Genomic DNA, 27,850 nt, shown 5'->3' on the forward strand with positions numbered 1-27,850 from the left:
TTGTCTGCACAGGTCTTGTTGAAGTCAGTGACAACTGTGACGTATTTATTCAGACTCAAAATGAATCCCTGAATACTGTCTAGTCCACTGACTCAAAGCAGTCCTTCAAGTGCTCCTCCACCTCCCTTGTCCATATCTTCTCAGTCGTCTCTGTTAGTGCTGCAGTCTTCAATCTCAGCTGATACTCAGCGAGTAGAAGTGCAGCCAGGTGATCAGACTGTCCAAAGTGTGGGCGTGGGATGGCATAGTAAGCATTCTTGATGGTAGTATAACAGTGGTCCAGAGTGTTGGCTCCTCTGGTTCCACAAGTGATATGCTGATGAAACATCTTTTTACTGGGCATCTCAGAAACACAACTGGTTAGCCCCTCGCTAACAAGCCAATGAACTCAGCAGTGCAAAAAGCACCTTTCTCAAATTCTGTACGTCTAGGGTTGATATGACTTGGGTCCCATCAAACCGGGAGAGCTAGGATGTTTCGCCCACCCACACCCCAATCAGAGTGAATACTGTGTAAATACTGCCCACTTGCAATTTCACACTGGCAAGAAATAACAGATCATACACTGCATATAACTATCAAGAAATTATGTTTACAAATATCAGCTTTATTGAGCAGTTAGTATCAATGAAATGTCAAAGAAGGAGGGTGCCCACCTGATGACCCCGAGAACGTACCTACCCTCCGTCCTTGTCACCATTCCAAACCCACTGCCAACATCGAGAGTGCCAACTTACCATAGGGATTGAAACATCAAGTCCTAGTAGCTCTACTGAATCGTCATAAAACAGAACATAGAACATAGAATAGTACAGTGCAGTACAGGCCCTTTGGCCCACAATGTTGTGCCGACCCTCAAACCCTGCCTCCCATGTAACCCCCCACCTTAAATTCCTCCATATACCTGTCTAGTAGTCTCTTAAACTTCACGAGTGTATCTGCCTCCACCACTGACTCAGGCAGTGCATTCCACGCACCAACCACTCTGAGTAAAAAACCTTCCTCTAATATCCCCCTTGGACTTCCCACCCTTTACCTTAAAGCCATGTCCTCTTGTATTGAGCAGTGGTGCCCTGGGGAAGAGGTGCTGGCTATCCACTATCTATTCCTCTTATTATCTTGTACACCTCTATCATGTCTCCTCTCATCCTGCATCTCTCCAGAGAGTAAAGCCCTAGCTCCCTTAATCTCTGATCATAATGCATACTCTCTAAACCAGGCAGCATCCTGGTAAATCTCCCCTGTACCCTTTCTGATGCTTCCACATCCTTCCTATAGTGAGGCGACCAGAACTGGACACAGTACTCCAAGTGTGGCCTCACCAGAGTTTCATAGAGCTGCATCATTACATTGCGACTCTTAAACTCTATCCCTCGACTTATGAAAGCTAACACCCCATAAGCTTTCTTAACTACCCTATCCACCCGTGAGGCAACTTTCAGGGATCTGTGGACATGTACCCCAAGATCCCTCTGCTCCTCCACACTACCAAGTATCCTGCCATTTACTTTGTACTCTGCCTTGGATTTTGTCCTTCCAAAGTGTACCACCTCACACTTCTCCGGGTTGAATTCCATCTGCCACTTCTCAGCCCACTTCTGCATCCTATCAATGTCTCTGCAATCTTTGACAATCCTCTACACTATCTACAACACCACCAACCTTTGTGTTGGCTGCAAACTTGCAAACCCACCCTTCTACTCCCACATCCAGGTCGTTAATAAAAATCACAAAAAGTAGAGGTCCCAGAACAGATCCTTGTGGGACACCACTAGTCACAATCCTCCAATCTGAATGTACTCTCTCCACCACAACCCTCTGCCTTCTGCAGGCAAGCCAATTCTGAATCCACCTGGCCAAACTTCCCTGGATCTCATGCCTTCTGACTTTCTGAATAAGCCTACTGTGTGGAATCTTGTCAAATGCCTTACTAAAATCCATATACAAACTCCATTTCCAGAAAAGTTGGGGTATTTTCCAAAATGCAATAAAAACAAAAATCTGTGATATGTTAATTCACGTGAGCCTTTATTTAACTTCAAAAGTACAAAGAAAAGATTTTCAATAGTTTTACTGACCAACTTAGTTGTATTTTGTAAATATACATAAATTTCAAATTTGATGGCTGCAACACACTCAACAAAAGTTGGGACAGAGGCATGTTTACCATTGTGTTACATCACCTTTCCTTTTAATAACACTTTTTAATCATTTTGGAACTGAGGATACTAATTGTAGTAGATTTGCAATTGGAAATTTTGTCCATTCTTGCTTGATATAAGACTTCAGCTGCTCAACAGTCCGTGGTCTCCGTTGTCTGATTTTCCTCTTCATGATGCGCCATACATTTTCCATAGGAGATAGGTCTGGACTGGCAGCAGGCCAGTCAAGCACACGCACTCCGTGTCTACAAAGCCACGCTGTTGTAGCCCGTGCAGAATGTGGTCGGCATTGTCCTGCTGAAATAAGCATGGACGTCCCAGGAAGAGATGTCGCCTTGATGGCAACATATGTCTCTCTAGAATCCTAATATACGCCTCAGAGTCAATGGTACCTTCACATACATGCAACTCACCCATGCCGTGGGCACTGATGCACCCTCATACCATCACAGATGCTGGCTTTTGCACCTTTCGCTGATAACAATCTGGATGGTCGTTTTCATCTTTGGCACGGAGAACTCGACGCTCATTTTTTCTGAAAACTAGCTGAAATGTGGACTCATCTGACCACAGCACACGGTTCCACAGTCTTTCGGTCCATCTGAGATGAGCTCGGGCCCAGAGGACTCGCCGGCATTTCTGCATAGAGTTGATGTATGGCTTCCTCCTTGTGTAATACAGTTTCAAGTTGCATTTCTGGATACAGCGACGGACTGCGTTGAGTGACAATGGTTTTCCAAAGTACTCCCGAGCCCAGGTGGCTATAATTGTCACAGTAGCATGACGGTTTCTTAGGCAGTGCTGCCTGAGGACTCGAAGATTACGCGCATTCAACAGTGGTTTCTGACCTTGCCCTTTACGCACTGAGATGTCTCTGAATTCTCTGAATCTTTTCACAATATTAGGTACTGTAGATGTTGAAAGACCTAAATTCTCTGCAATCTTGCGTTGAGAAATGTTCCTTTTAAACTGACTAACAATTCTGTCACGAATTTTGGCACAAAGGGGTGAGCCACGACCCATCCTTGCTTGCAAAGACTGAGCCTTTGATGGACGCTACTTTTATACCCAGTCATGATACCTCACCTGCTACCAATTAGCCTGCTTAATGTGGAGTCTTCCAAACCAGTGTTACTTGAATATTCTGTGCACTTTTCAATCTTATTTTAACTCTGTCCCAACTTTTGTTGAGTGTGTTGCAGCCATCAAGTTCGAAATTTGTGTATATTTACAAAATACAATTAAGTTGATGAGTAAAACTATTGAAAATCTTTTCTTTGTACTTTTGTCAGTTAAATAAAGGTTCACGTGAATTAACATATCACAGATTTTTGTTTTTATTGCATTTTGAAAAATATCACAACTTTGCTGGAAATGGGGTTTGTAGATCACATCCACTGCACTACCTTCATCTATATGCCTGGTCAGCTTCTCAAAGAACTCTGTCAGGCTTGTTAGACACGATCTGCCCTTCACAAAGCCATGCTGACTGTCCTTGATCAGACCATGATTCCCTAAATGCCCATAGATCCTATCTCTAAGAATCTTTTCCAACAGCTTTCCCACCAGAGAAGTAAGGCTCACAGTCTATAATTACATGGACTATCCTTACTACCTTTTTTGAACAAGGGAACAACATTCGCCTCCCTCCAATCCTCCGGTACCATTCCCGTGGACAACGAGGACATAAAGATCCTAGCCAGAGGCTCAGCAATCTCTTACCTCATCTCGTGGAGCAGCCTGGGGAATATTCCGTCAGGCCCCGGGGAGTTATCCGTCCTAATATATTTTAACAACTCCAACACCTCTTCTCCCTTAATATCAACATGCTCCAGAGCATCAACCTCACTCATATTGTCTTCACCATCAAGTTCCCTCTCATTGGTGAATACCAAAGAGAAGTATTCATTGAGGACCTGGCTCACTTCCACAGCCTCCAGGCACATCTTCCCACCTTTATCCCTAATCGGTCCAACCTTCACTCCTGTTATCCTTTTTTCTTCACATAATTGAAGAATGCCTTGGGATTTTCCTTTACCCTACTCGCCAAGGCCTTCTCATGCCCCTTCTTGCTCTTCTCAGCCCCTTCTTAAGCTCCTTTCTTGCTTCCCTATATTCCTCAGTAGACCCATCTGATCCTTGCTGCCTTCTTCCACCTGACTAGATTTTCAACCTCACTTGTCACCCATGGTTCCTTCACCCTACCATTCTTTATCTTCCTCACCGGGAGATATTTATCCTTAACATCCTGCAAGAGATCTCTAAACATCGACCACATGTCCATAGTACATTTCCCTGCAAAAACATCATCCCAATTCACACCCACAAGTTCTAGCCTTATAGCCTCATAATTTGCCCTTCCCCAATTAAAAATTTTCTTGTCCTCTCTGATTCTGTCCTTTTCCATGATGATACTGAAGGCCAGAGACCAGTGGTCACTGTCCCCCAGATGCTCACCCACTGGGAGATCTGTGACCTGACCTGGTTCATTACCTAGTACTAGATCTAGTATGGCATTCCCCCTAGTCGGCCTGTCCACATACTGTGACAGGAATCCATCCTGGACACACTTAAACTCTGCCCCACCTAAACCCTTGGAACTAATCAGGTGCCAATCAATGTTAGGGAAGTTAAAGTCACCCATGATAACAACCCTGTTATTTTTGCACCTTTCCAAAATCTGCCTCCCAATCTGCTCCTCTGTATCTCTGCTGCTACCAGGGGCCCTATAGAATACCTCCAATAGAGTAACTGCTCCCTTCCTGTTCCTGACTTCCATCCATACTGGCTCAGAAGAGGATCCTGCTACATGACCCACCCTTTCTATAGCTGTAATAGTATCCCTGACCAGTAATGCCACCCACCTCCCCTTCCCCCCCCCTCCCTATCCCTTTTAAAGCACTGAAATCCAGGAATATTGAGAATCCATTCCTGCCCTGGTGCCAGCCAAGTCTGTAATGGCCACTACATCACAATTCCATGCATGTATCCAAGCTCTCAGTTCATCACCTTTGTTCCTGATGCTTCTTGCATTGAGGTACACACACTTCAGCCCTTCTACCTTACTACATTTACACCGTTTATTCTGCTTCTCTTTCCTCAAAGCCTCTCTATATGTTAGATCTGGTTTTACTCTATGCACTTCTTTCACTGCTCTATCGCTCTGGGTCACATCCCCCTTGCAAATTAGTTTAAACCCTCCTGAACCATGCTAGCAAACCTACCTGCAAGGATATTGCTCCCCCTCGAGTTCAGGTGCAACCCATCCAATCTGTACAGGTCCCATCTTGCCCAGAAGAGATCCCAATGATCCAAAAATCTAAAACCCTGCTCCCTGCACCAACTCCTCAGCCACGCATTCAACTGCCATCTCCTCCAATTCTTACCATCACTGTCACGTAGCACTGGCAGCAATCCTGAGAACGTCACCCTTGAGGTCCTGTTCTTCAGCCTTCTGCCTAGTTCCCGAAACTCACAGTTCAGGATCTCATCCCTCTTCCTGCCTATGTCATTGGTACCAACATGTATCACGACTTCTGGTTGCTTTCCCTCTCGTACCAGGATAACGTGCAACCGGTCAGAGACATCCCGGACCCTGGCACCCAGGAGGCAACAAACCATGCGGGTGTCCTTCTCACATCCAGAAAATCTCCTGTCTGCTCCCCTGATTATAGAGTCTCCAATGACGACAGCTCTCCTCTTCTCTGTCCTATCTTTCTGCTCCACCAGGTCAGACTCAGTGCCAGAGGCCCTGCCACCGTGGCTCACACCTGGTCGGTCATCCCTGCCAACAGTATCCAGGACGGTAAACTTATTATTCAGGGGAATGGCTACCGGGGTGCTCTGAACTACCTGTCTGCTCACCTTCACTTTCCCCCCTCTGACTGTCACCCAACCACCTGCTTCCGACAGCCTAGGTGTGACTACCTCCCAGTAGCTCTCATCTATGACTGCCTCATTCTCCCTTATGAGTCGGAGGTCATCCAGCTGCTACTCCAGATTCCTTACATGGTCTTCCAGATCGCCCAGCCGTATGCACTTCTGACAGATGTGACTCTGCGGGAGAGGGGCTTTCCCCCAAGACTGCCACATTTCACATGAGAGGCACATCACCGTCTCAGAAGGCTTTTAAAGACTAACTGCGAGCAAACTTGTCCTCTGCCTCTTCTCGTCGAAGCCTCTCAAGTCAAAACCTCAAAGCTCCACTCCTTCACTGGCCCGCCCGCCCACTCACTCACTTGCCACTCTGCTTGAGCTACCCCTCTATTTATCTGTTTGAGTTTTTCAAAGTGCTTGGTCACCTGACCTCAATTGCCCAATCAGCTGCTTTCTGCTGAGTCTGAGCTATTCAAATCTTGATGGTCTAATCAATGGCTTTCTGCTGATCTATTCAAATCTTGATTGACTTGATTGCACAGACCAACTACCAAAACTGCCAGAATCTCTCGAGTCAAAGCCTCAAAGCTCCACTCCTTCACTGGCCCTCTCACTCACTGGCCGCTTTCCAAAATGATGATGTTTGAAGTACCCATTGATGTGACTGCATTTCAGCTGTTGTCATCCTAAATAGGAATATTTGATGCTTCCCATTGGATGCAAAGAGTTCCCAATAAGAGTGCCATATTTTGGTTGAATCCATGTAAGAAGGTTTTGCTTGTGTTGCTCCATTGTGGATAGTGCTAAGGAACTGCAAAGGTAAAAAGACCCTGCTGGGAGCTATATACAGACCCCAAAACAGTAGAAAGGAAGTAACCTACAAATTACAACAGGAGATAGAAAATGAATGTTAAAAGGGCAATGTTATAATAGTCATGAAGAGACTTCAATCTGCAGGTAGATTGGGAAAATCAAGTTGGTGCTGGATTACAGGAGGGAGAATTCCTGGAGTACCTATGAGATGGCTTTTTAGAGCAGCTCATGGTTGAGCCCACTAGAAGATCAGATATTCTGGATTGGGTGTAGTGTAATGAACCAGAATTGATTGGAGAGCTTAACGTAAAAGAACCCTTCAGGGAACGTGATCATAATATGATCAAATTCACTCTGAAGTTTGAGGAGAAGCTGAAGTCAGATGTTTCAGTATTATAGTGGAGTAAAGGGAATTAGAGAGGCATGAGAGAGGAGCTGGTCAGAATTGATTGGAAAAGAACAATGGCAGGGATGACAGTAGAGCAGCAATGGCTGGAATTTTTGAAAGCAATTCAGAAGGCACAGGATATATACATCCCAAAGAGGAAGAAGTATTCTAAAAGAAAGAGGACACAACCATGTCTAACAAGAGAAGTCATAGCAAAGAGAGAGCAGATAATAGAGCAAAAATTAGTCGGAAGTTAGAGGATTGGAAAGCTTATTACAGCCATCTGAAGGCAACTAAGAAAGTCATTAAGGAGGTAAAGATGGAATATGAAAGTAAGTTAGCCAGTGATATTAAAGAGATTTGGATGATGGAATTGATGGCTTTGTTGCAAAGTTTGCAGACAATATGAAGATAGGTGGAGGGGCAGGTAGTTTTGAGGAAGTTGTGAGGCTACAGAAGGACTTGGACAGATTACGAGGATGGGCAAAGAAATGGCAGATGGAATATAGTGTAGGAAAGGGTATGGTCATGCACTTTGGTATAAGAAATGCAAGGGTTGACTATTTTCTAAATGGTGAGAAAATACAAAAAAACTGAGCTGCAAAGGGACTTGGGAATCCTTGTACAGAATTTCTTAAAGGTTAGTTTGCAGGTTGAGTCTGTGGTGAGGAAGGCAAATGCAATGTTAAGATTCATTTCAAGAGAACTAGAATATAAAAGCAAGGATGTAATGTTGGGACTTTATAAAGCACTGCTGAGGCCTCACTTGGAGTATTGTGAGCAGGTTTGGACCCCTTATCTTAGAAAGGATGTCTTGAAATTGGAGAGTATTCGAAGAAGAACATTTGATGGTTCTGGGACTGTATTCACTAGAATTCAGAAGAATGAGGGGTGACCTTATTGAAACCTATCGAATGGTGAAAGACCTTGATAGAGTGAATATGGAGAGGATGTTTCCTATGGTTGGAGAACATAAGAAATAGGAGCAGAAGTAGGCCATCTGGCCCATCGAGCCTGCTCTGCCATTCAATAAGATCAAGGCTGATCTGGAGTACACTGGATAAAGCAATCAGGAGGGCTAAGAGCAAGAGTTCTCAAAGGTTATTTTTCCTGTGTTTTACCATGGAGAAAGATGTGAAGGCTTGGGAACCTGGCAAAGGTAATAGAGAACAAGCTACTGTTAGAAATTATGGAAGCAGGTAGAATAACAAAATTTAAAAGACACTTGGGCGGGTACATGACTAGGAGAGCTTTAGAAGGCAATAGGCCAAGCGTGAGCAAGTGGGACCAGTTTAGATGGGCATCTTGGCTTGCAAGGTCGAATTGGCCACACTTAGCTTACTGTCTTGGCTTTCAGGTACCCTAATCTCTTCCAAGTCACTCTATTTGCGGTTTAGGAGGAATGAATGGTGTCTGTTTCTGATGTTTTTTGCTTGGTTATCTTTTTAGGAGTTGGATGCTCGACAGCGTGAGCTGGATGCATTGAACACAAGAAAGGAAGCACTGGAGGCTGTAAGAGTTGTGAACATTTACACTTCTTTTTTATTTAATTATTATATTCTGAGCTTTATTTATGCAAAATTGACAACATTCACAATATTTGAATACAGTAATTCTGATCTAAACAATGTAGGAATATTTGATTTGTACTTTTTCCAGGGATAACTTTGGCTAAAGTCGCTGCTTGAAATTCAGATTATTCTCTTTAATTAGTTCTAGAATTACTTGAGAACTAGATGTGAAGATCATAGCTATGGATTCTTACTTAAGCTTTCCATTAAACTACATTACTAGATTAGATTTCTACAGCATACAAATTATTGGGAAATATTATGGTAACTAGCTTTGCACATTTTTATTCAAAATTGCTATATTGAAAAAATATATTTTGAAAGTTCTCCTCATTTTGGGTAAAGATTTGATTATCCAATATTACATTTGGGTCTTTTAATGATTTGTCATTTACTTGGAATACTGGCCCACGCTGATTATGACGTCCCATCTAAGCTAATTCGATTTGCCAGGATGCGGCCATAACCTTCTAAACCTTTATAAACCATGTGCCTGTCGAACTGTCTTTAAAAAGTTGTAACTGTCTAAATCATATCATTTGGCACCTGATTCCATATAGATACTGCTATTAGTGCTAAAAAAAAAGAGTTGTCCTCAATTTCCTTCTTAATGATTCCCCTCTTTCCTTAAATCTATGCCCTCTTGTTTTTGGATTCCTAGCTCGGGGAAAAACACTGAGTTCATTCACCTTGTCTATGCCTCTCATGATTCTTACACCTCTATAGAATCACATCTCAGATTCATACACTCAAAGAAATGAAGTCCTTTCCTTTGTTGAACCTCTCCTTATAACTCAGTCTCTCAAGTCCTGGCATTATCCTTGTAAACCTTTTCTGTGCTCTTGGTGGCTCTTTCCAGTTTAATAACATCTTTCCTATAAAAGGGTGACCAAAACTGACCACAATGCTACAAGTGTGTCCTTACCAGTATTCAACACAGCTGCATCATGACATCTCAATTTTCATAAGCAGTGCCCTGAATTATGAAGGCCGGCATGCATAGGCTTCTTCAGAACCCTATCTAACTGTAGCTCCACTTTTAATGAACCATGGACTTGTACTCTAATGTCCCTCAGTTCCACAACATTCTGCAAGGCTTTGCCATTCACTGTGAAAGTCTGACCCAGAATTGACTCTTCCAAGTGCAACATCTCATATTTATCCAAATTAAACTCTGTGTCATTCGTTGGCCAACTTACTCAGCTAATCAAAATCCCCCTGTAAGTTTTGATAAGCTTCTTTGTTGTCCGTAATACCACCTATTTTAACACCATCTGCAAATTTACTAACCATGCCATATATTGTATATTCTTATCCAAATCATTGTTCAGCAAATATGGGCTCCTTAAGCACACCATTAGTTATGGGCCCCCAATCCAAGGAAACAAACTTTCTCCATCAGCTTCTGGTTTCTGCAGTCATGCCAATTGGGTATCCAGTTACACAGCTCTCCCTGAAGTCCACGCAATCTGACCTTACAGAGCAAACTACCATTTGGAACATCAAAGGCCTTTCTGAAGTCCATATAAACCATGTGTACTGCCCTTCCCTAGTTGACTTTCTTGTCAACCTCATCAAAAAGCTCAGCCAAGTATGTAAGACATGATCTACCAGGCACGTAGCCCAAGTATCCTAAATCGACTTGTTTTTCCAGATGTACGTGTATCTTATTCCTCAGAAAACCCTCCGCTAACTTGCCATATGTAAGACTTGCTGGCTTACAATTCCCAGGTTTTCCTTTGCTAACCTTTTTAATTAAAGGCAGAATTGTCACTACCCTAAAGTTGACCTCAGCCATATCTTAATGGCTAATGATATTGCAAATATTTCAGCCAACACTCACGTCTTTTCTTCTGTGGCATCCCATAATGGATAAACCCATTCAGGCCCTGGAGATTTGTCTTCCTTAGACATTTTAAGACATCTAGCTACTACTCTACTGTAATGAAGACTACTTCCAAGAACTCTCTATTTATTTATCCTACTTCCGAAGTCTTCATGTCTTTCTCTGTGGCAAAACAAAGGAGAAATGTGTATTAAGGACTTTACCCATCTCCTATGGCTCCATTCAAAATTGTCCCCAAAAACTGTGATGGGTCACCACCCCCATCACTTTTTTTTATCTATAGAGAGCAATTAGGTGGATTTCATTATGCAAGTCATGATTGAGCCAAATAGATTAATGTTTATAAGGGAAAAGAAATAGAACTGTTGATAGGACTGGATGTAACAGTGGCCAATGCCTTATGTGGAATGTGGGAATGTAACACCAGAACATGTTAATGGGTAAATGAGATGGCAGACGGCTTACGTGGAACCCCAAGACCATTTCTGCTCATAGAGAGGAGGACGTTTGGGGTTCCACTGAGAGGTACAAGTTGGGTGGCGCAGTGGCATAGAGGTCAGCACAGCCATTATAGTGGTTAGTGTAATGCTGTTTCAGTTTGATTCCCGTTACAGTCGGCCCTCTGTATCCGCGGGGGTTTGGTTCTGGGACCCCCCCGCGGATGCTCAAGACCCATGTATAAAATGGTGTAGCATTTGCCATTTTAGTAGTTCAGGGAATAATGACAAGAAAAAAAAGTCTGTACTTGTTCAGTACAGGCGCAACGTCGTAGCTCTTCCTCGAACCCTGAGCGGCGAGAGTGGTGAAAAACGAAAATAGCGTTCAGCGTTTGTTTTGCAGCAGGCTGTTATAGAGGCAGCATGCACCCCGAGCAGCGAGAGTGGCGAAAAGCGAAAATAGAGTTCAGCTTTTTTTTTGCAGCGAGCCGTTATAGAGGCAGCGTGCACCCGGAGCAGTGAGAGTGGCAAAAATAGGGTTCAGCGTTTGTTTTGCTCTTAGCAAAACAAACACTCAGCATCAATCTGCCATAGCTTTGAACAGTGTGAGATTTTCGCTACGGTTGACAGTGCTGCAATGATTGCAGAAAAGTATGACTTTAACTTTGAAAGGGCACGTAGGTTTAGGGCAGGTTTGCAGGATGTTTTGAATGATTACAAAGAACCGTATGATAGAAAAATGCGTGAACTTTCCAGTGTGGTAGGTTATATTTTGGGTCTGGGAATGCCCAAAAATTCTTCCCATATAAATTAATTGTAATTACTTCTTCACCTTACGCCGTTTCGGCTTACGAAAGGTTTCATAGGAACGCTCTACTTTCGGATAGCAGGGGAAACCTATACGATGGAAATGCTATGTAAATAGTTGTCACACTGTGTTGTTTAGGGAATAAGAAGAAAGAAAGAGAACTTATGGGTTTTTTTTTGATCCCGATCCGCGGATTCAACCAACTGTGGATGTGGAACCCGCGGATACAGAGGGCCAACTGTACTGTCATGTATGGAGTTTGGATGTTCTGCCTGTGACTGGGTGATTTTTGCTTGGGTCCTCTGGTATCCTCCCGCATTCAAAAGATGTATAGTTAAGTTTAGTGAGTTGTGGGCATGCTCATCAGTGAGAGGGACCTTAACTAATGTGAGGCTAGCATAAAGCAGACTGATATATTATTGTTCTTGGCAAATTTTTCTACAGAAGTGGTTTGCCATTACCTTCTACTGGGCGGTGTCTTTACAAGACGGGTGACCCCAGCCACTATCATTACCATCCTCTTCAGGAAATGTCTGCCTGGCGTCAGTGGTTGGATAACCAGGCCTTGTGATATGCACCAGCTGCTGATGCTAACATCTACTACCTTCTTGCATAGCTTCACATGACCCTGATTGGGGGGCTAAGCAGGTGCTAAATCTTGCCCAACGGTGACCTGCAGGCTAGCAGAGGGAAGGAACACCTTACACCTCTGGTAGGGATGTATCTCCACTCTGCCACCCTTAGAATACCTTCCAATGACTTTTCCACTACTGATGCAAGGCTCACTGGCTTATAATTTCCTGGTTTATTTTTAGAGCCTTTCTTAAATATCAGCAATCCTCTAATCCTCCAGTACCTCACTTGTCGCTAAGGATGATTTAAAGGGCCCCTTTAAATGATAGGGCCCTGCAATTTTTGCACTTGCCTCCCACAGGGTACGAGGGAACACCTTATCAAGCTCTGGGGATTTATTCGCCCTAATTTGCCTCAAGACAGCAAGCACCTCATCGTCTGTAATCTGTAGAGGGTCCATGAGCTCACTGTTGTTTTACCTTATCTCAATAGACTCTGTGTCTGTCTCCTAAGTAAATATAGGTGCATTTAAGATCTCCCCCATGTCTTTTGGCTCCATGTGTAGATTATCATTCTGATCTTCCAGAGGACCAGTTTTGTCCCTTATAATCCTCTTGCTCTCAGGGTTCACATCTATAGATCCTTCAAAGTTGCCATGCAACTGATAAGATGGTTAAGAAAGCAAATGATGTATCAGCATTCATTAGTTGAGGGATTGAATTCAAGATCTGCGAGGTAATGTTGCAGCTCTATAAAACTAGTTAGGCAACGCTTGGGATATTGTGTTCAGTTCTGATGACATCATTATAGGAAAGATGTGGAAGCTTTAGAGAGAATGCAGAGGAGATTTAATGGGATGCTGCCTGGTTTAGAGAGCATGTCTTATGAGGATAGTTTGAGTGAGCCAGGGTTTTCTCTTTGGAGTGAAGGAAGATGAGAGATAACTTGATAGAGGTGTAGAAGATGATAACGTGGACAGGTAGTGCCTTTTTCTCAGGACAGAAATTGCTAATACAAGAAGGAGTAATTCAAGATTCAAGTTTATTTACCGTGTGTACATCAAAACATACAGTGAAGTATGTATTTGCATTATCAACTAGTTGGAGGCAGCCCACAAGCATTACTACACATTCTGGTGCCAATATAGCATGCCTACTAAGCTTGCAGAACAACACAGAACACAACAAGCAGAAAAAAACCCAAAACAGCAAACAAGTATGAGGTAGTTAGAGGTAGTTTTGTTTTGCAGAGTGGTGGATATACGGAGTGATGGTAGAGGCAGACACATTAGAGCCATTTAAGAGACTTTCAGATAGGCACATGGTTGATAGAGAAACGGAAGGCTATGTAGGAGAGAAGGATTAGATTTATCTTGGAGTAGGTTAAAAGTTTGATACAATATTATGGGCTGACGGGCCTGTACTGTGCTGCACTGTTCTGTGTTCAAACACAAGCAAGCGCCATAGCTTTTCTACGCTCGTCATTAAAGCTAAAGATGAAAAGTATCTAGTCTGTGCACAGTTCTGGTACCGCATTACAGGAAGAATGGCAAGTCTTTGGAGAGGGTGCAGAAGAGGTTTGCCAGTATGTTGCTTGACTTAAAGGCTGTTGACTGATGGGAGATGTTGGACAAACTTGAATTGTTTTCTATGGAGTGTTGCAGATTTATGTCTGTTCTGATAGAAGTATATAAAATTATGAGAAGCATAGATTGGTTAGTGAGTCTTTTTCCCCTGGGTTAAATATCATTGCTTTAAGGTAAGAAGGACATTTTTAAAGGAGATTTATGAGGTGAGTGTTTTACACAGAGATTGCTAGGTGGCTGGAACAGGCTGGTGGGAAAATTGGTGGAAGCAGATACAATGGCAACACCCAAGAAGCATTTAGACAACAGAGGTCTATAAACTATGTTCAGGCAGCTGCGATTAGTTTGAATTATTTGGCACAGACATAGTAAGCTGAAAGGCCTTTTTCTGTGTTATGCTTTACTATGTTCTTAAGAAAGAGCCATGTAATTTAATAAAATAAAATTAAAATTCTGTTCTTTTTCCACAGGAGATAGCTCATTCCCAGGTGAAGCAAGAAGCAGTGGTTCTGTATGAAAAACTCCATGAGCTTGAAAGTCGCTGTACTCAGATGATTGCAGAAAATAAAAGTATGGGATCTCCACAGGAGGAGAGGGAACGACTACTAAAACAGGTGAAATTGACCTGCTAAGCCAATCAGTTTTTTAAAGTTTCTCCAAGTGCAGTGGTTTAAGAAAAGGTGTACAATATATGAAAGAAATTAAGGAAGTATGGTTGAAAAGCTATTCAAGTCATTTAGCAGAAGAAAGGTGCACGGTGATGATGGTATTTCAAAGTTCAAAGCAAATATATTATCAAAGTACATATAAGTCACCATATAGAACCCTGAGATTCATTTTTTGTAGGCATACACAGTAAACCCAACAAACACAATGGAATCCATGAAAAACTGCACCCAACAGGACGGACAAACCAACAATACGCAAATACAAAGGGGAAAAAATAAAATAATAATAAGAAGAAAATAATATTGAGAACATGAAAGAAACATCCTTGAAAGTGAGTCCATAGGTTGTGGGAACAGTTTTGTGGTAGAGGTGAGTGGAGTGAAGTTATTCCCTTCAGTTCAAGAGCGTGATGGTTGATGGGTAATGACCTTTCCTGAACCCAGTGATATGGGTCCTGAGTTTCCTGTACCACCTTCCTGATGGCAGCAGCAAGAAGAGAGCATGGCCTGGGTAATGGGGGTCCTTGATGATGCTTTCTGGTGGCATTGATCGGTATAGTTGTGCTCAATGCTGGGGAGAGTATAAACTAATTTGGCAGGGGGATGGGAACTGGTGTGCTGGGCTAAGGATGGGGCGGTTGTTATACAACTAGTGTCTAACGAGTCTGTGAGGAAGGACAGGCAGATGATAGGGCAAGATTACAGTCAGTGAGATGAGTTAAAGTGTAAAAGGGGGTGATGAATACAGGACTAAAGGTTATATTTGAATGCATCAAATATACGGAATAAGGTAAACAATTTTGTAGCACAGTTATAGATTGGCAGGTATGATGTGGGCATCTGTAAGTCGTGCCTGAAAGAAGATCATAGTTAGGAGCTTAACATTAAAGGGTGCTGATTGTTTCGTAAGCACAGGCTGGTAGACAGAGGGGGTGGGGTGGCTCTGTTGGTTTAAAAAAAATGAAATGAAATTCTTTGGAAGTGGTTACAGAGGATCAAAAGAAAGAGAATCCTTGTAGGTAGAGTTAAGAAACTACAACAGTAAAAATATCCTAATGGGAGTTATATACAGGCCTCCAAACAGTAGCCAGAATGTAGGCTACAAATTACAACAGGAGATAGAAAAGACATGTAAAAAGGGCAATGTTGTAGTAATTATGGGGGATTTCAATATGTAGGTAGGTTGGAAAAAACAGGTTTGTGCTGGATCCCAAGAGAGGGAATTTGTAAAATACTTATGGGATGGCTTTTAAAGCAGGTTGAGGGTGAAACCACAAGGGGAATGGCAATTCTGGATTGGGTGTTATCTAAAAAGACTATAAGATATAGAAACAGAATTAGGCCACTCTCCCATCGAGTCTGCATCGCCATTTCATCATGGCTGATCCATTTTCCTCTCAGCCCCAGTCTTCTGCCTTCTCTCTGTATCCCTTCGTGCCCTGACTAATCAAGAATCTATCACCCTCTGCCTTAAATACCCAATGATTTGGCCTCCACAATTGCGTGTGGCAACAAATTCCACAGCAACACTCACAACACGCTGGAGGAACTCAGCAGGTCGGGCAGCATCCGTGGAAAAGATCAGTCGACGGTTTGGGCCGGAACCCTTCGTCAGACCAAATTTCACAGACTCACCACTCTCTGGCTAAAGAAAATCCTTCTCATTTCCTTTCGAAATGGACATTCCTCTATTCTGAGGCTATTAGACTGTCCCACCATGGGAAACATCCCCTCCACATCTATAGGTTTCAATGAGAAGGCAACCAAAAAGCCGTGAAGAGAACAGATGAATTATCAAGGTAAGCAAGCCAACAGTATAAATAGGATACAAAAAGTGTTTTTCGTATGCAGTATATAAAGATTAAAAGAGAGTCGACAGTGGATATTGGACCACTGGAAAATGATGTTGGAGAGGTAGTAATGTGGGACAAAGAAATGGCGGATGAATTGTAAAAGTGTTTGTGTCAGTCTTCACTGTGTAAGACACTAGCAGAATGCCAGAGATTCAAGAGTGTCCAGAGGCAGAAGTGAGTGTCACTGCTACTACTAAGGAGGAGGTGCTTGGGAAGCTGAAAAGTCCAAAGGTAGATAAGTCACCTGGACCAAATGGACTACACCCCAAGGTTTTGAAGGAGGTAGCCGAAGAGATTGTGGAGATATTAGTAATGATCTTTCAGGAATCACTAGATTCTCGAATGGTTCCTGAGGACTGGAAAATTGCAAATGTCACTCCACTCTTTAAGAAGGGAGGGACGCAGAAGAAAGGAAATTATGAACCAGTTAGCCTGACTTCAGTGGTTGGAAAGATGTTGGAGTCGATTATTAAGGATGAGGTCTCAGGGTACTTGGAGGCACATGCTAAAATTGGCTGTAGTCAGCATGGTTTCCTCAAGAGAAAATCTTGCCTGACAAATCTGTTGGAATTCTTTGAGGAAATAACAGGCAGGATAGACAAAGGAAAGTCAGTCGATGTTGTATATTTGGATTTTCAGAAGGCCTTTGACAAGGTGCTGCATACGAGGCTGCTTAACAAGATAACAGCCCATGGTATTACAGGCAAGATATTAGAATGGATAGAAGATTGGCTGACTGGTTGGAGGCCTCGAATGGGAATAAAGGGAGCCTTTTCTGGTTGGCTGCTGGTGATTAGTGGTGTTCCACAGGGGTCTTTTATGGGACCGCTTCTTTTCACGTTACATGTCAATGATTTGGAAAAAGGAATTGATGGCTTTGTGGCCAAGTTTATGGATAATACGAAGATAGGTGAAGGGGCAAATCGTGTTGAGGAAGCAGCGTGTCTGTAGAAGGACTTAGATTGGGCGAATTGGCAAGGAAGTGTCAGATGGAATATAGTGTAGGGAAATGCATTGTCATGAACTTTGGGAGAAAGAATGAAGGTGTTGATTAATTTCTAAATAGAGAGAAATTTCAAAATACAGGGGTGCAAAATGACTTGGGTGTCCTCGTGCAGGTATCCCTTAGGGTTAACTTGCAGGCTGAGTAGGTGGTAATGAAAGAAAATGCAATGGTAGTATTCATTTCATAGAAACATAGAAACATAGAAAATAGGTGCAGGAGTAGGCCATTCGGCCCTTCGAGCCTGCACCGCCATTTATTATGATCATGGCTGATCATCCAACTCAGAACCCAGCCTTCCCTCCATACCCCCTGACCCCTGTAGCCACAAGGGCCATATCTAACTTCCTTTTAAACATAGCTAATGAACTGGCCTCAACAGTTTGCTGTGGCAGAGAATTCCACAGATTCACCACTCTCTGTGTGAAGAAGTTTTTCCTAACCTCGGTCCTAAAAGGCTTCCCCTCTATCCTCAAACTGTGACCCCTCGTTCTAGACCTCCCCAACATCGGGAACAATCTTCCCGCATCTAGCCTGTCCAATCCTTTTAGGATCTTATACGTTTCAATCAGATCCCCCCTCAATCTTCTAAATTCCAACGAGTACAAGCCCAGTTCATCCAGTCTTTCTTCATATGAAAGACCTGCCATCCCAGGAATCAATCTGGTGAACCTTCTTTGTACTCCCTCTATGGCAAAGATGTCTTTCCTCAGATTAGGGGACCAAAACTGCACACAATACTCCAGGTGTGGTCTCACCAAGGCCTTGTACAACTGCAGTAGTACCTCCCTGCTCCTGTACTCGAATCCTCTCGCTATAAATGCCAGCATACCGTTCGCCTTTTTCACCGCCTGCTGTACCTGCATGCCCACTTTCAATGACTGGTGTATAATGACACCCAGGTCTCGTTGCACCTCCCCTTTTCCTAATCGGCCACCATTCAGATAATAATCTGTTTTCCTATTTTTGCCACCAAAGTGGATAACTTCACATTTATCCACATTAAATTGCATCTGCCATGAGTTTGCCCACTCACCCAACCTATCCAAGTCACCCTGCATCCTCTTAGCATCCTCCTCACTGCTAACACTGCCACCCAGCTTCGTGTCATCCGCAAACTTGGAGATGCTGCATTTAATTCCCTCATCCAAGTCATTAATATATATTGTAAACAACTGGGGTCCCAGCACTGAGCCTTGCGGTACCCCACTAGTCACCGCCTACCATTCTGAAAAGGTCCCGTTTATTCCCACTCTTTGCTTCCTGTCTGCTAACCAATTCTCCACCCACACCAATACCTTACCCCCAATACCGTGTGCTTTAAGTTTGCACACTAATCTCCTGTGTGGGACCTTGTCAAAAGCCTTTTGAAAATCCAAATATACCACATCCACTGGTTCAAGAGAATTAGAATGCAAAAGCAATAATGTAATGCTGAAGCTTTATAAGGCTTTGGTTAGACCATGCATGGAGTATTGTGAGGCGTTTTAGACACTTTATCTAAGAAAAAGTAGGTGGAGGGGTAGAATTTAGCAGAATGCGATGTTTCAATCAGAATCCCATCAAATGTTGAAAGGCCTTTAGCCAGAGGGTGGTGAATCTGTGGAATTACATTGTCAGGCACCTTCTTACAGTGAGAGGCGCGAATCCACAATGGTTTTTCTGTTATCTTGAATGCTGTATTGGTTACCAGCATAGCTGAAGTGGTCCTTCAGACTGAAGTTCCAAACAATTCTTTCTTTTAAATGCCTGCACCACGCACTTAGCTTCTGCTAATGGTCACTGGGATTCCTTTACCTGTTGATGATATTTGGTAATGCTGATTTTAGGACAATACAGTAGTTAAGAATACTCTCATCAAGGTTATGTACATCCATCTGCTTAAGGGCCGTCCCATTATGACTTCATGTAGGGGCAAGCCAGTGGTTCTATTAGCAATGGCTTGAATAGTCGTCATAACCAAAGGCAGCACCTGTTTCCACTTTTTTATCCAGTTTTCTTGCACATTTTGCTCAATTTATGTTTAATTGTTCCGTTCATCCTTTCCACTAGGAAAGGATGAACGGAACTGATGATGGTAGTTACAGTGGAAATGTTGATCCACCTGTAAGGCTTTTCATACTTCTTTAATTACTTTACCAGTGAAATGGGTACCATTGTCACTTGATAGTTTCCAGGGGATCCCAAATCGCAAGATTATTTCCTTTAAAATACATTTCGCTACTGTAACTGCATCATTCTTTCTGCAAGGAAATTCTTCAACCCATCATGAGAACACATTAATAATGACTAATACATACCTATACCCTTTACATTAAGACAATTCAATAAAGTCCATCTGTACATGTACAAAGGGGGCCATCTGACAGCAGTGTATGAAACCCCTGTTACTTGTTACTTGCACCAGTATTCCCAGATTCTGTAAGGCAATTATCATACATTATCTACAGATATGTTCTGCAATTTAAGATACTCCACTGGCATACCAAGTTTGGTTTATTTAATTAATAATTCCCTTCGTGCCTGCATGTGTGAACTTGTGAACTCATCAGGTAACCCACAGTACCAATGTACCTGGGGCCACAATGCGTCCATTGGAGTGAAGCCACATAACGCTGTGCTGCTTACAGCCCAGCTTTTTCCACTTTACCCTTTCGATCGATGGAGCATTGGACTGGTATCCTCGTATGTCCTCCAAAGTGCAAAGTGTCATCAAGGCCAACTGTGTGGGGCTGCTTGTTTCTGGCACAACAAGGGTGGGCCTAATTGCTGCTGCTTTTGCAGTACAAACTGCCACTTTATTACCCTTATAGACCTCATCCATTTGTCCTGTATGTATTGCACATTTAATAATCGCAGCCTGTTTAGACTTCTGTAATGCTGCCAATAAGTTTTGTATGTGCACTGAGTTTTTTTTTAAATAGGGGAACCTTCCGAGGTCAAAAATCCCTGTAATTTCCAGATCTGTCCATAATCATGTGATACTTAGAAGATGTAGTGTGAGTCAGTATAAATATTGGCAGTCTGGCCTTTAGCAAGAATACAAGCCCTGGTAAGTGCAAACAACAGGAATTCTGCAGATACTGGAAATTCAAGCAACACACATAAAAGTTGCTGGTTAGTCCTGACGAAGGGTCTCGGCCTGAAACGTCGACTGCACCTCTTCCTAGAGATGCTGCCTGGCCTGCTGCATTCACCAGCAACTTGTGTTCCTAGTACGTGCAAAGAGCTTTGTGTTGCTTTGACCCCAGCATCTGCAGATTATTTTGTGTTTACGAAGTGCAAAGAGCTTGCTAGTTGTGCCGAAGTAGAGACAGGAAGTGCTGCTGTCTCCACAACATGAGTGAGGGAAACAATTGTATATCCTGCACATGGTTCTCCCATATTGTTACATAAAGCCACATTGTCAATAAAGAAAATTAAATCGGCATTAACAACGGGAGTATCAATAAGGTCCACACTGGGTTTCATTACACACAAATTGCTGCCTGGCCTGCTGAGTTCCTCCAGCATTTTGTGTGTGTTGCTTTGGATTTCCAGCATCTGCATATTTTCTCGTGTTTGGGGTTTTATTACTTCTTGTGCAACCGTTTCACAGCAGCGTCTTCCTCCGTGGAGAGAAGAGTGGCCAAATTAAGAGCTTCACTGCAAGTAATTCTAACATTTGAGTTTATTAATAACTCAGTTTGTACTTAGTTTGCTTAGCAGGGGGTAAGGTATTGCATGGCAATCAGTAATGTTTCCACTGAATGTAGGACATGGACATGAGTAAGCTGTTTAAGTGTCAGAGACTATATGTGCCGAACAGTAAGAGACTGCCACTGCTGGAAGACAACCTCGTAAACCTCTGGCTATTGGGCCTAACTGAAATAAACAATCGGCCTTTGTCTTTCCCCATGGTACTGAGTTAAGACGACCTGAACAAAACCATTCAAAGGTTCAAATGTTCATATATTATTAGAGGATACAACTCTGAAATTCTTCTTCTCCAGATAGCCCTGAAACCAAGAAAGAAAAAAAAGGCAGTATGATCATTAACCCCCAAATCCCTCCTCCCCATACAAACAATATGAACATAAATGGAACAGACACATCAACTCCCAAATCCCCTCCCCTGCATACAAAAAATGAGAAAGATCTGGAAAAAAACACAGAATACAAAAAACCATAAGACTGAAAGAAAAGTCCACAGTCCAAGTCCACATCCAAAACACAGAAAACCTAGGCACCATTCTCCCTCTCCATGCAGAGCAATCTCCCCTCTCCAGTAGCAGCGATCCCCAGTGATAGAAAGACAGGAAGCCAGCATTTCAGTCTCCCTTGTCACTTCAATTGGCGAACAATGGAAGCTTTAATTGGCAAAATGGAGTTGAACAATGTCTTGCAGCCTTCTCGCCACAAGGTTCCTGCATGCTGCCTGTACACCCAGAATCACCTCTGAGACTGTAGAATGCTGAAACATGCAAATGATCTCCAAACTGCAAATCACAGGCTCCAACAGTTCCAGAATCACATTCAAGACGAAAAACAAACGTAAAAGACATAAAAGAAGTGAAATATGTGGTTTCATGATCTATCCAGATGTTGACTGAAGGAGCGTTGTACGTATGCGCTACCTTGTCCAGAAGTCTTATGGTGTCTTATGGAATTCTTATGGTGAATGAAAAGTTGAAACTCCTATTGTCTGGGGGTCTCAAAGCTGGGACAGATATCATTGCCTCTTTTATATGTTCAAATTCTTCCTCAGCATTTGGGGTCCAGCATAACAGATCTGGTTGACTGGTAATAGTTATTTTCTGGACAGAACTAACAATAGCAGCATAATCTAAAATCCGCAATCTTCAATACCCAGTCATCCCCAGGGATGCTGCGGGGCTTTGTCTATTGCCTCCATCTGAGCCTTAACCAATGATACTTTATGACCTTTCTTAACTAGTTTATGTAAAAGGTAGAGAGAGTCCTGCTCACAAGTTTCATTTCTTGGGGAGGACAATAGGAGGTCATCCACATACTGTATTACAGTAGAGCCCCCAGAGAAACTCCTTACCTTCTTCCATTTGCAATTTGCATGACTAAACACTGATTGCATCAAAGCTATTTTCAAAGGAATCTCAACCTCAAGATCAAAATGTTCCAAGTCTTGAACAACATCTTTTATGTTCTATAAAAGAAAGCAGTCTTGTTAGTAAAGCAACTTTTAGGATTGCTCTCAAGATATTTTAATCTTTCCAAAATTGTTAATTTCAAATTCCCAATTTAACTATTCACCAATGAGCCATTAACCCAAATGCCTATTTCCCTCTGAAATGTGGGCATCTTGTGTCCAGAATACAGATACACAGAGTTCCAGTTTTCTTAATGCTACACAGTCAGTGTCGAATCAGGATTTCTATAAAAGCAATTATGTGGAAAACCAATAAAGAAAGCCAAAAAACAGAACAAAAATCCATGCTTGTACTTTTCTTCCTTTAGAACGTTCATAAGAACTGCAAAACCTAAATAAACAGTTAATTATCACCGTGAAAAGCTTTTACACATTTTACAAGGAACCAAGGAGGGAATAAAATACTTACTGCATGGGGCTCTGTCACATTACCAGATTTTAAAACGTAAAGGTGAATTCACTCCAGAGTAAAATATTTCTCTTTGGTCGAAAGCACAATATTATTTCGAACTTCCCATCATCATTTAAGCAAACACAGAACAGCCCGTGCTCTCTCTATGAACTCACTTCACACAATTAAAAGATGCAAACCATTCACACTTTATGCCATTTCAGAAATTCTCTTGGTCCTAAGGGTTAAACCATACCAAAATAATCACTTACAATTAAACAAAATTGGGGAAATAAGTTATTTTTTAATACTTTAAAACAAAGAAATGTTGGAAGTTATTCATCATGTACAAGTAAACATATAGCAAGTTTAAAGCATGATATCCGTTAACCAGATTTCCCACATATTCTGACCCTGCAGTGAGTCCAATCTCTGATTTAATGTTAATACATATTATTACATACCCCGTAACTGGGTTGCCAAACCAGCAGAAATGGAACACCTGTTGGAGTCTGGATTACTAGGAACTAATAAAGTTTTATTAAAGAACTAAGTAATACAGTACTCTAATCGTAAGGATATAAATGTGACAGGTTAGCAATGATAATACACACATATACACAGAACTAGGGTAATAGGAATCAACCAAGCTCTATTGCAGTCTAGAGGTAAAATGATCAGTCTTAAGTGACGCAGAGTTCAGTTCAGTTTAGTGCAGTTCGCAGTAATCGCTGTTGTGGTACCATTAGAGAGAGAGAGAGAGAGAGAGAGGAATGCAATTTGGATCGGGCAGACCTTTGATGTCTTCGCAGTTGGTTTCGGGCCGACCCTTTTATGTCTTCTATCTGGCTGTGGTCACCGACTGTGACCCCTCCGTTCCCGATACAATCGTTCTTCCGCGGTGAACCCGGCACCCAGGCAAGGGCGGACACACACCCCAGGTTCCCACCGATCGTACCTTTTCACCCTGTGAGCCTCTGGTCGGTTCCCGCGAACCGGACCTCCAAACTCCCACCAGTTGTGGGGCACACCGCTCTTTCCAGGGTCTCGTTGTCTCGTGGTGTCGTGGTGTGTTGCGTGCCTTAGCGAACCTGCTCTTTTTATCCCCCTGCTGGGGTACCATCTGTCCATCAAACTTCAAACAGTTCAGGTTCAAAGTAACCGGTCTGTCAATATTCTGAATTGTGTTTCTTTTCCGTTAATCCCTGTCTTCTCTCTTATTAGCAGTTTGAATGTTTCTCCATTGTCTCTCTTATCTCATTAGCATCAATCGTCCGATAGCTTTGTTTGGCGTCACACCCCTATCCTTAAAAGGATTTTTACCAGGGTAAAAATCATGGGCATGAATGCACATTATTAGATACACACTAATATACAGGTAGTCATCAGCTATTCAGCTAATACAAAGAACTTTAAGTTTCAACACCTTGACAGACAGTCAGCAATCACATTGTCCGTTCCTTTTATATTTTTTATTTTAATATCAAATTCCTGTAAGACCATGCTCCAACTTAGTAACCTTTTGTGTTTATCCTTCATAGTATCCAAAAACACTAATGGGTTGTGATCAGAGTAAATTATCAGTGGTTTCCGTGCCGGACAAATATAAACCTCAAAATGTTGTAATGCGAGTATGATTGCCAGTAATTCCTTCTCCACAGTGGAATAATTTCTCTGATGGACATGAAACTTCTTAGAAAAATAAGCCACTGGGTGGTCAATCTCCTCTTTGTCTGTCTGCAACAGCACCGCCCCGGCCGCTTCGTCGCTAGCATCTGTTGCTAGGGAGAAGGGTTTTGAAAAGTCAGGCGCACTCAATACAGGGTGGTGACACAGAATCGCCTTCAGACTCTCGAAGGCTTGTTGACAGAGGTCGTCCCACACAAACTTCGCATTCTTCGGCAAGAGCTTAGTAAGAGGGAGGGTAATATCCGCAAAGTTTTTGTGAAACTTCCGATAGTACCCCACCATCCCCAAGAACCTTCCCAGGGCTCTCTTGTCTGTCGGGATGGGAACTTCAGAGATAGCCTGCACCTTAGCCTGCATCAGTGCCAGCTGCCCCTGTCCTACCACAAATCCTAGATAAGTGACCTTCATGTGGCCGAATTCACTTTTTGCGAGGTTCACTGTCAGATTGGCTTCAGACAGCCGTTTAAGCAGTTCCTCTACTGCCACAATGTGCTCCTCCCACGTGTCACTCCAGACCACTAAATCGTCAATATAATCGTCACTACCTGCGTTCTTTAACCCTTTTATCACTGAATTAATCATCCTCTGGAAGGTCCCTGGGGCGTTTTTCATGCCAAAAGGTAAAACATTATACTCGTATAACCCGGATGGAGTGACGAATGCTGAGATTTCTCTAGCCCGGTCGGTTAAAGGAACGTACCAGTAACCTTGTAGCAAATCGATCTTTGTGATGTACTTAGCTCTCCCCACTTTATCGATGCAATCGTCAACCCTTGGGGTGGGGTACGCATCAATTTTTGTGATGGCGTTCACTTTTCTGTAATCTGTACAGAATCGTATGCTCCCATTGACTTTCGGGACAACCACACAGGGGGACGCCCATTCCGATTTGGATGGCCTAATAATATCTGTGGCTAGCATGTGTTCAATTTCTTTCTCCACTAGCTTGCCCTTCTCCAAGTTCATCCTATAGGGGTGTTGTTTAATAGGCCGGTCTGAGGTGACAACAACATCATGCACCGTCCCTTTGCATCGCCTCGGGACATCCAGACATGCGTCTGCATGCCGGTTAATTAGCTTTATCAGTGGCTCGCTCTGTTCGGGGGTTAAGTGAGAGACCTGCTCAGCAAAGTTGGCCAAAACAATAGAGTTCTCCAATCTGGTCGGCACCATATTTATCTTTTCCAGGTGGGTTTTCTCCTTATCATTTGACATCCCAGCCTCATTAATTTTCGTGATAACACCAACTAGATCTGCTTTCTGATCGTGGTAAGCTTTTAACATGTTAATGTGTACCAATTGTGTTGGCTTATGCCTGTCCAACGTTTCGATAACATAATTCAAGAGTCTATCTTTTTAATCACTTTGTACGGACCGTGGAATCTCGCCTGGAGGGGGTTGGTTACCACTGGAAACAGAACTAAGACCCAATCGCCCACTTGAAACACTTGTTCGCTGGCATGTCTATCATAACACTGTTTCATTTTAGTTTGGGAGTGTCATAGATTTTCTTTGGCAAGGTCACAGATCCTTTTAAGCCTCTCACGAAATTTTAAAACATAGTCAATCACATTGACTTGTACTGCCGGACTGGACCATTGCTCTTTCAGTAAGGTCAGGGGTCCTCTGGGCCGATGACCGAAGACGAGCTCGAATGGGCTGAACCCCGGTGACTCCTGAACTGTGTCCCTTACGGCAATTAGCAGAAGAGGCAAGGCATCATCCCAGCCCCTAGCGTTCTCTTGACAATAAATTTTAATCATGGTCTTTAATGTCACGTGGAATCTTTCCAACGCCCCTTGGGTCTCTGGGTGGTACGCGGGGGCCAAAATCTGCTTTGCTCCCATCTCATCCAATATCTGTCGGAATGTGTGAGATGTGAAGACACTCCCCTGATCTGACTGGATTTCCCTGGGCAACCCCACCGTAGTGAAAAATTTCAGAAGTGCCTTTACCACTGCGGGAGCCTTGACGCTTACCGGGGGCACAGCCTCCGGAAACCTGGTGGCGGCGCACATCATAGTCATCACATACTCTCGCCCACTCGCAGTTCTGGGCAGGGGACCGACAAAATCCACAATTATTCGGGAAAAAGGTTGCTCGAAAGCGGGTATCGGTTGAAGGGGCGCTTTAGGCAGGACCTGATTTGGCTTTCCTACCACCTGACATAAATGACATCGCCTACAATATTCAACAATATCCTTCCTCATGTTCAGCCAGTAAAACTCTTCCTTAATTATATCGACTGTCTTTCTCACCCCAAAATGTCCACCGAGGGGTATCTTGTGGGCCAGGTTAATAATCTCGTCCCTATAAATTTTCAGCACTACCACCTGGTGCACCATCCCCCACTCCTCATCTGTGGGCACGGTACTTGGTCTCCACTTCCTCATTAGTACTCCCTCCTTCACATAATAGCCCACTGGTTCCTTCTTTATTTCTGCTTCGGAGAGAGCTGTCTCCATCAAAACCATCAGCTCCTCGTCTCGTTCCTGTGCCTGTATAAATTCCTTCCTCACTAATGATAAGTCTACCTCAACTCCCTCACTTCCTTCCGCTCCACTATGCTCCTTCTTCTCACTTTCTAACCCCTCCTGGTACAAGGTTGGTAAAAACGTCTCAGCTAAATCTACATTCGCTTCGGCAGCCTTTCTGGACGTGCACTGAGTCACTGCGCAAACGGGATAAACCTATGAGTCCATGGGCGGGTCTTCAATCCTGGCAGGCTTGCTTGTCAGTTTTACTGCTGGGTACACATCTCTGCCTGCAGGGTCACTACCGAGTAAGACCTCCACGTCTTCCATCGGTAATTCAGGCCTCACCCCTATCGTGACCGGTCCGGAGACCAAGTCACTTTTTAGGTGTATCTGGTGCAAAGGTACTGCTTCAGTCCCTTTCCCAATGCCTTTTATCACACTGACCTCCCCAGTCTCGGTCTCTGAACTAAAGTCTAACACACTCCTTAAGATCAATGACTGACAAGCCCCAGTGTCTCTCCAGATCCGTACTGGAACTAGGTTTGA

At 43.1% G+C, this 27,850-nt stretch overlaps 1 protein-coding gene across 1 annotated transcript in view; it reads left to right on the top strand.

The window, feature by feature from the left end:
• Nucleotides 1-27,850, top strand: part of ift74 (intraflagellar transport 74) — a 256,862-nt gene that overhangs the window by 97,043 nt on the left and 131,969 nt on the right. Inside the window, exons 9-10 of the mRNA XM_063047634.1 lie at nt 8,689-8,751; nt 14,530-14,673. Of these exons, the coding sequence (XP_062903704.1) occupies nt 8,689-8,751; nt 14,530-14,673 (207 nt within the window). The remainder of the gene's footprint in view (nt 1-8,688; nt 8,752-14,529; nt 14,674-27,850) is intronic.

The sequence above is a fragment of the Mobula hypostoma genome, chromosome 5, assembly GCF_963921235.1.
Source record: "Mobula hypostoma chromosome 5, sMobHyp1.1, whole genome shotgun sequence".
NCBI lineage: Eukaryota > Metazoa > Chordata > Chondrichthyes > Myliobatiformes > Myliobatidae > Mobula > Mobula hypostoma.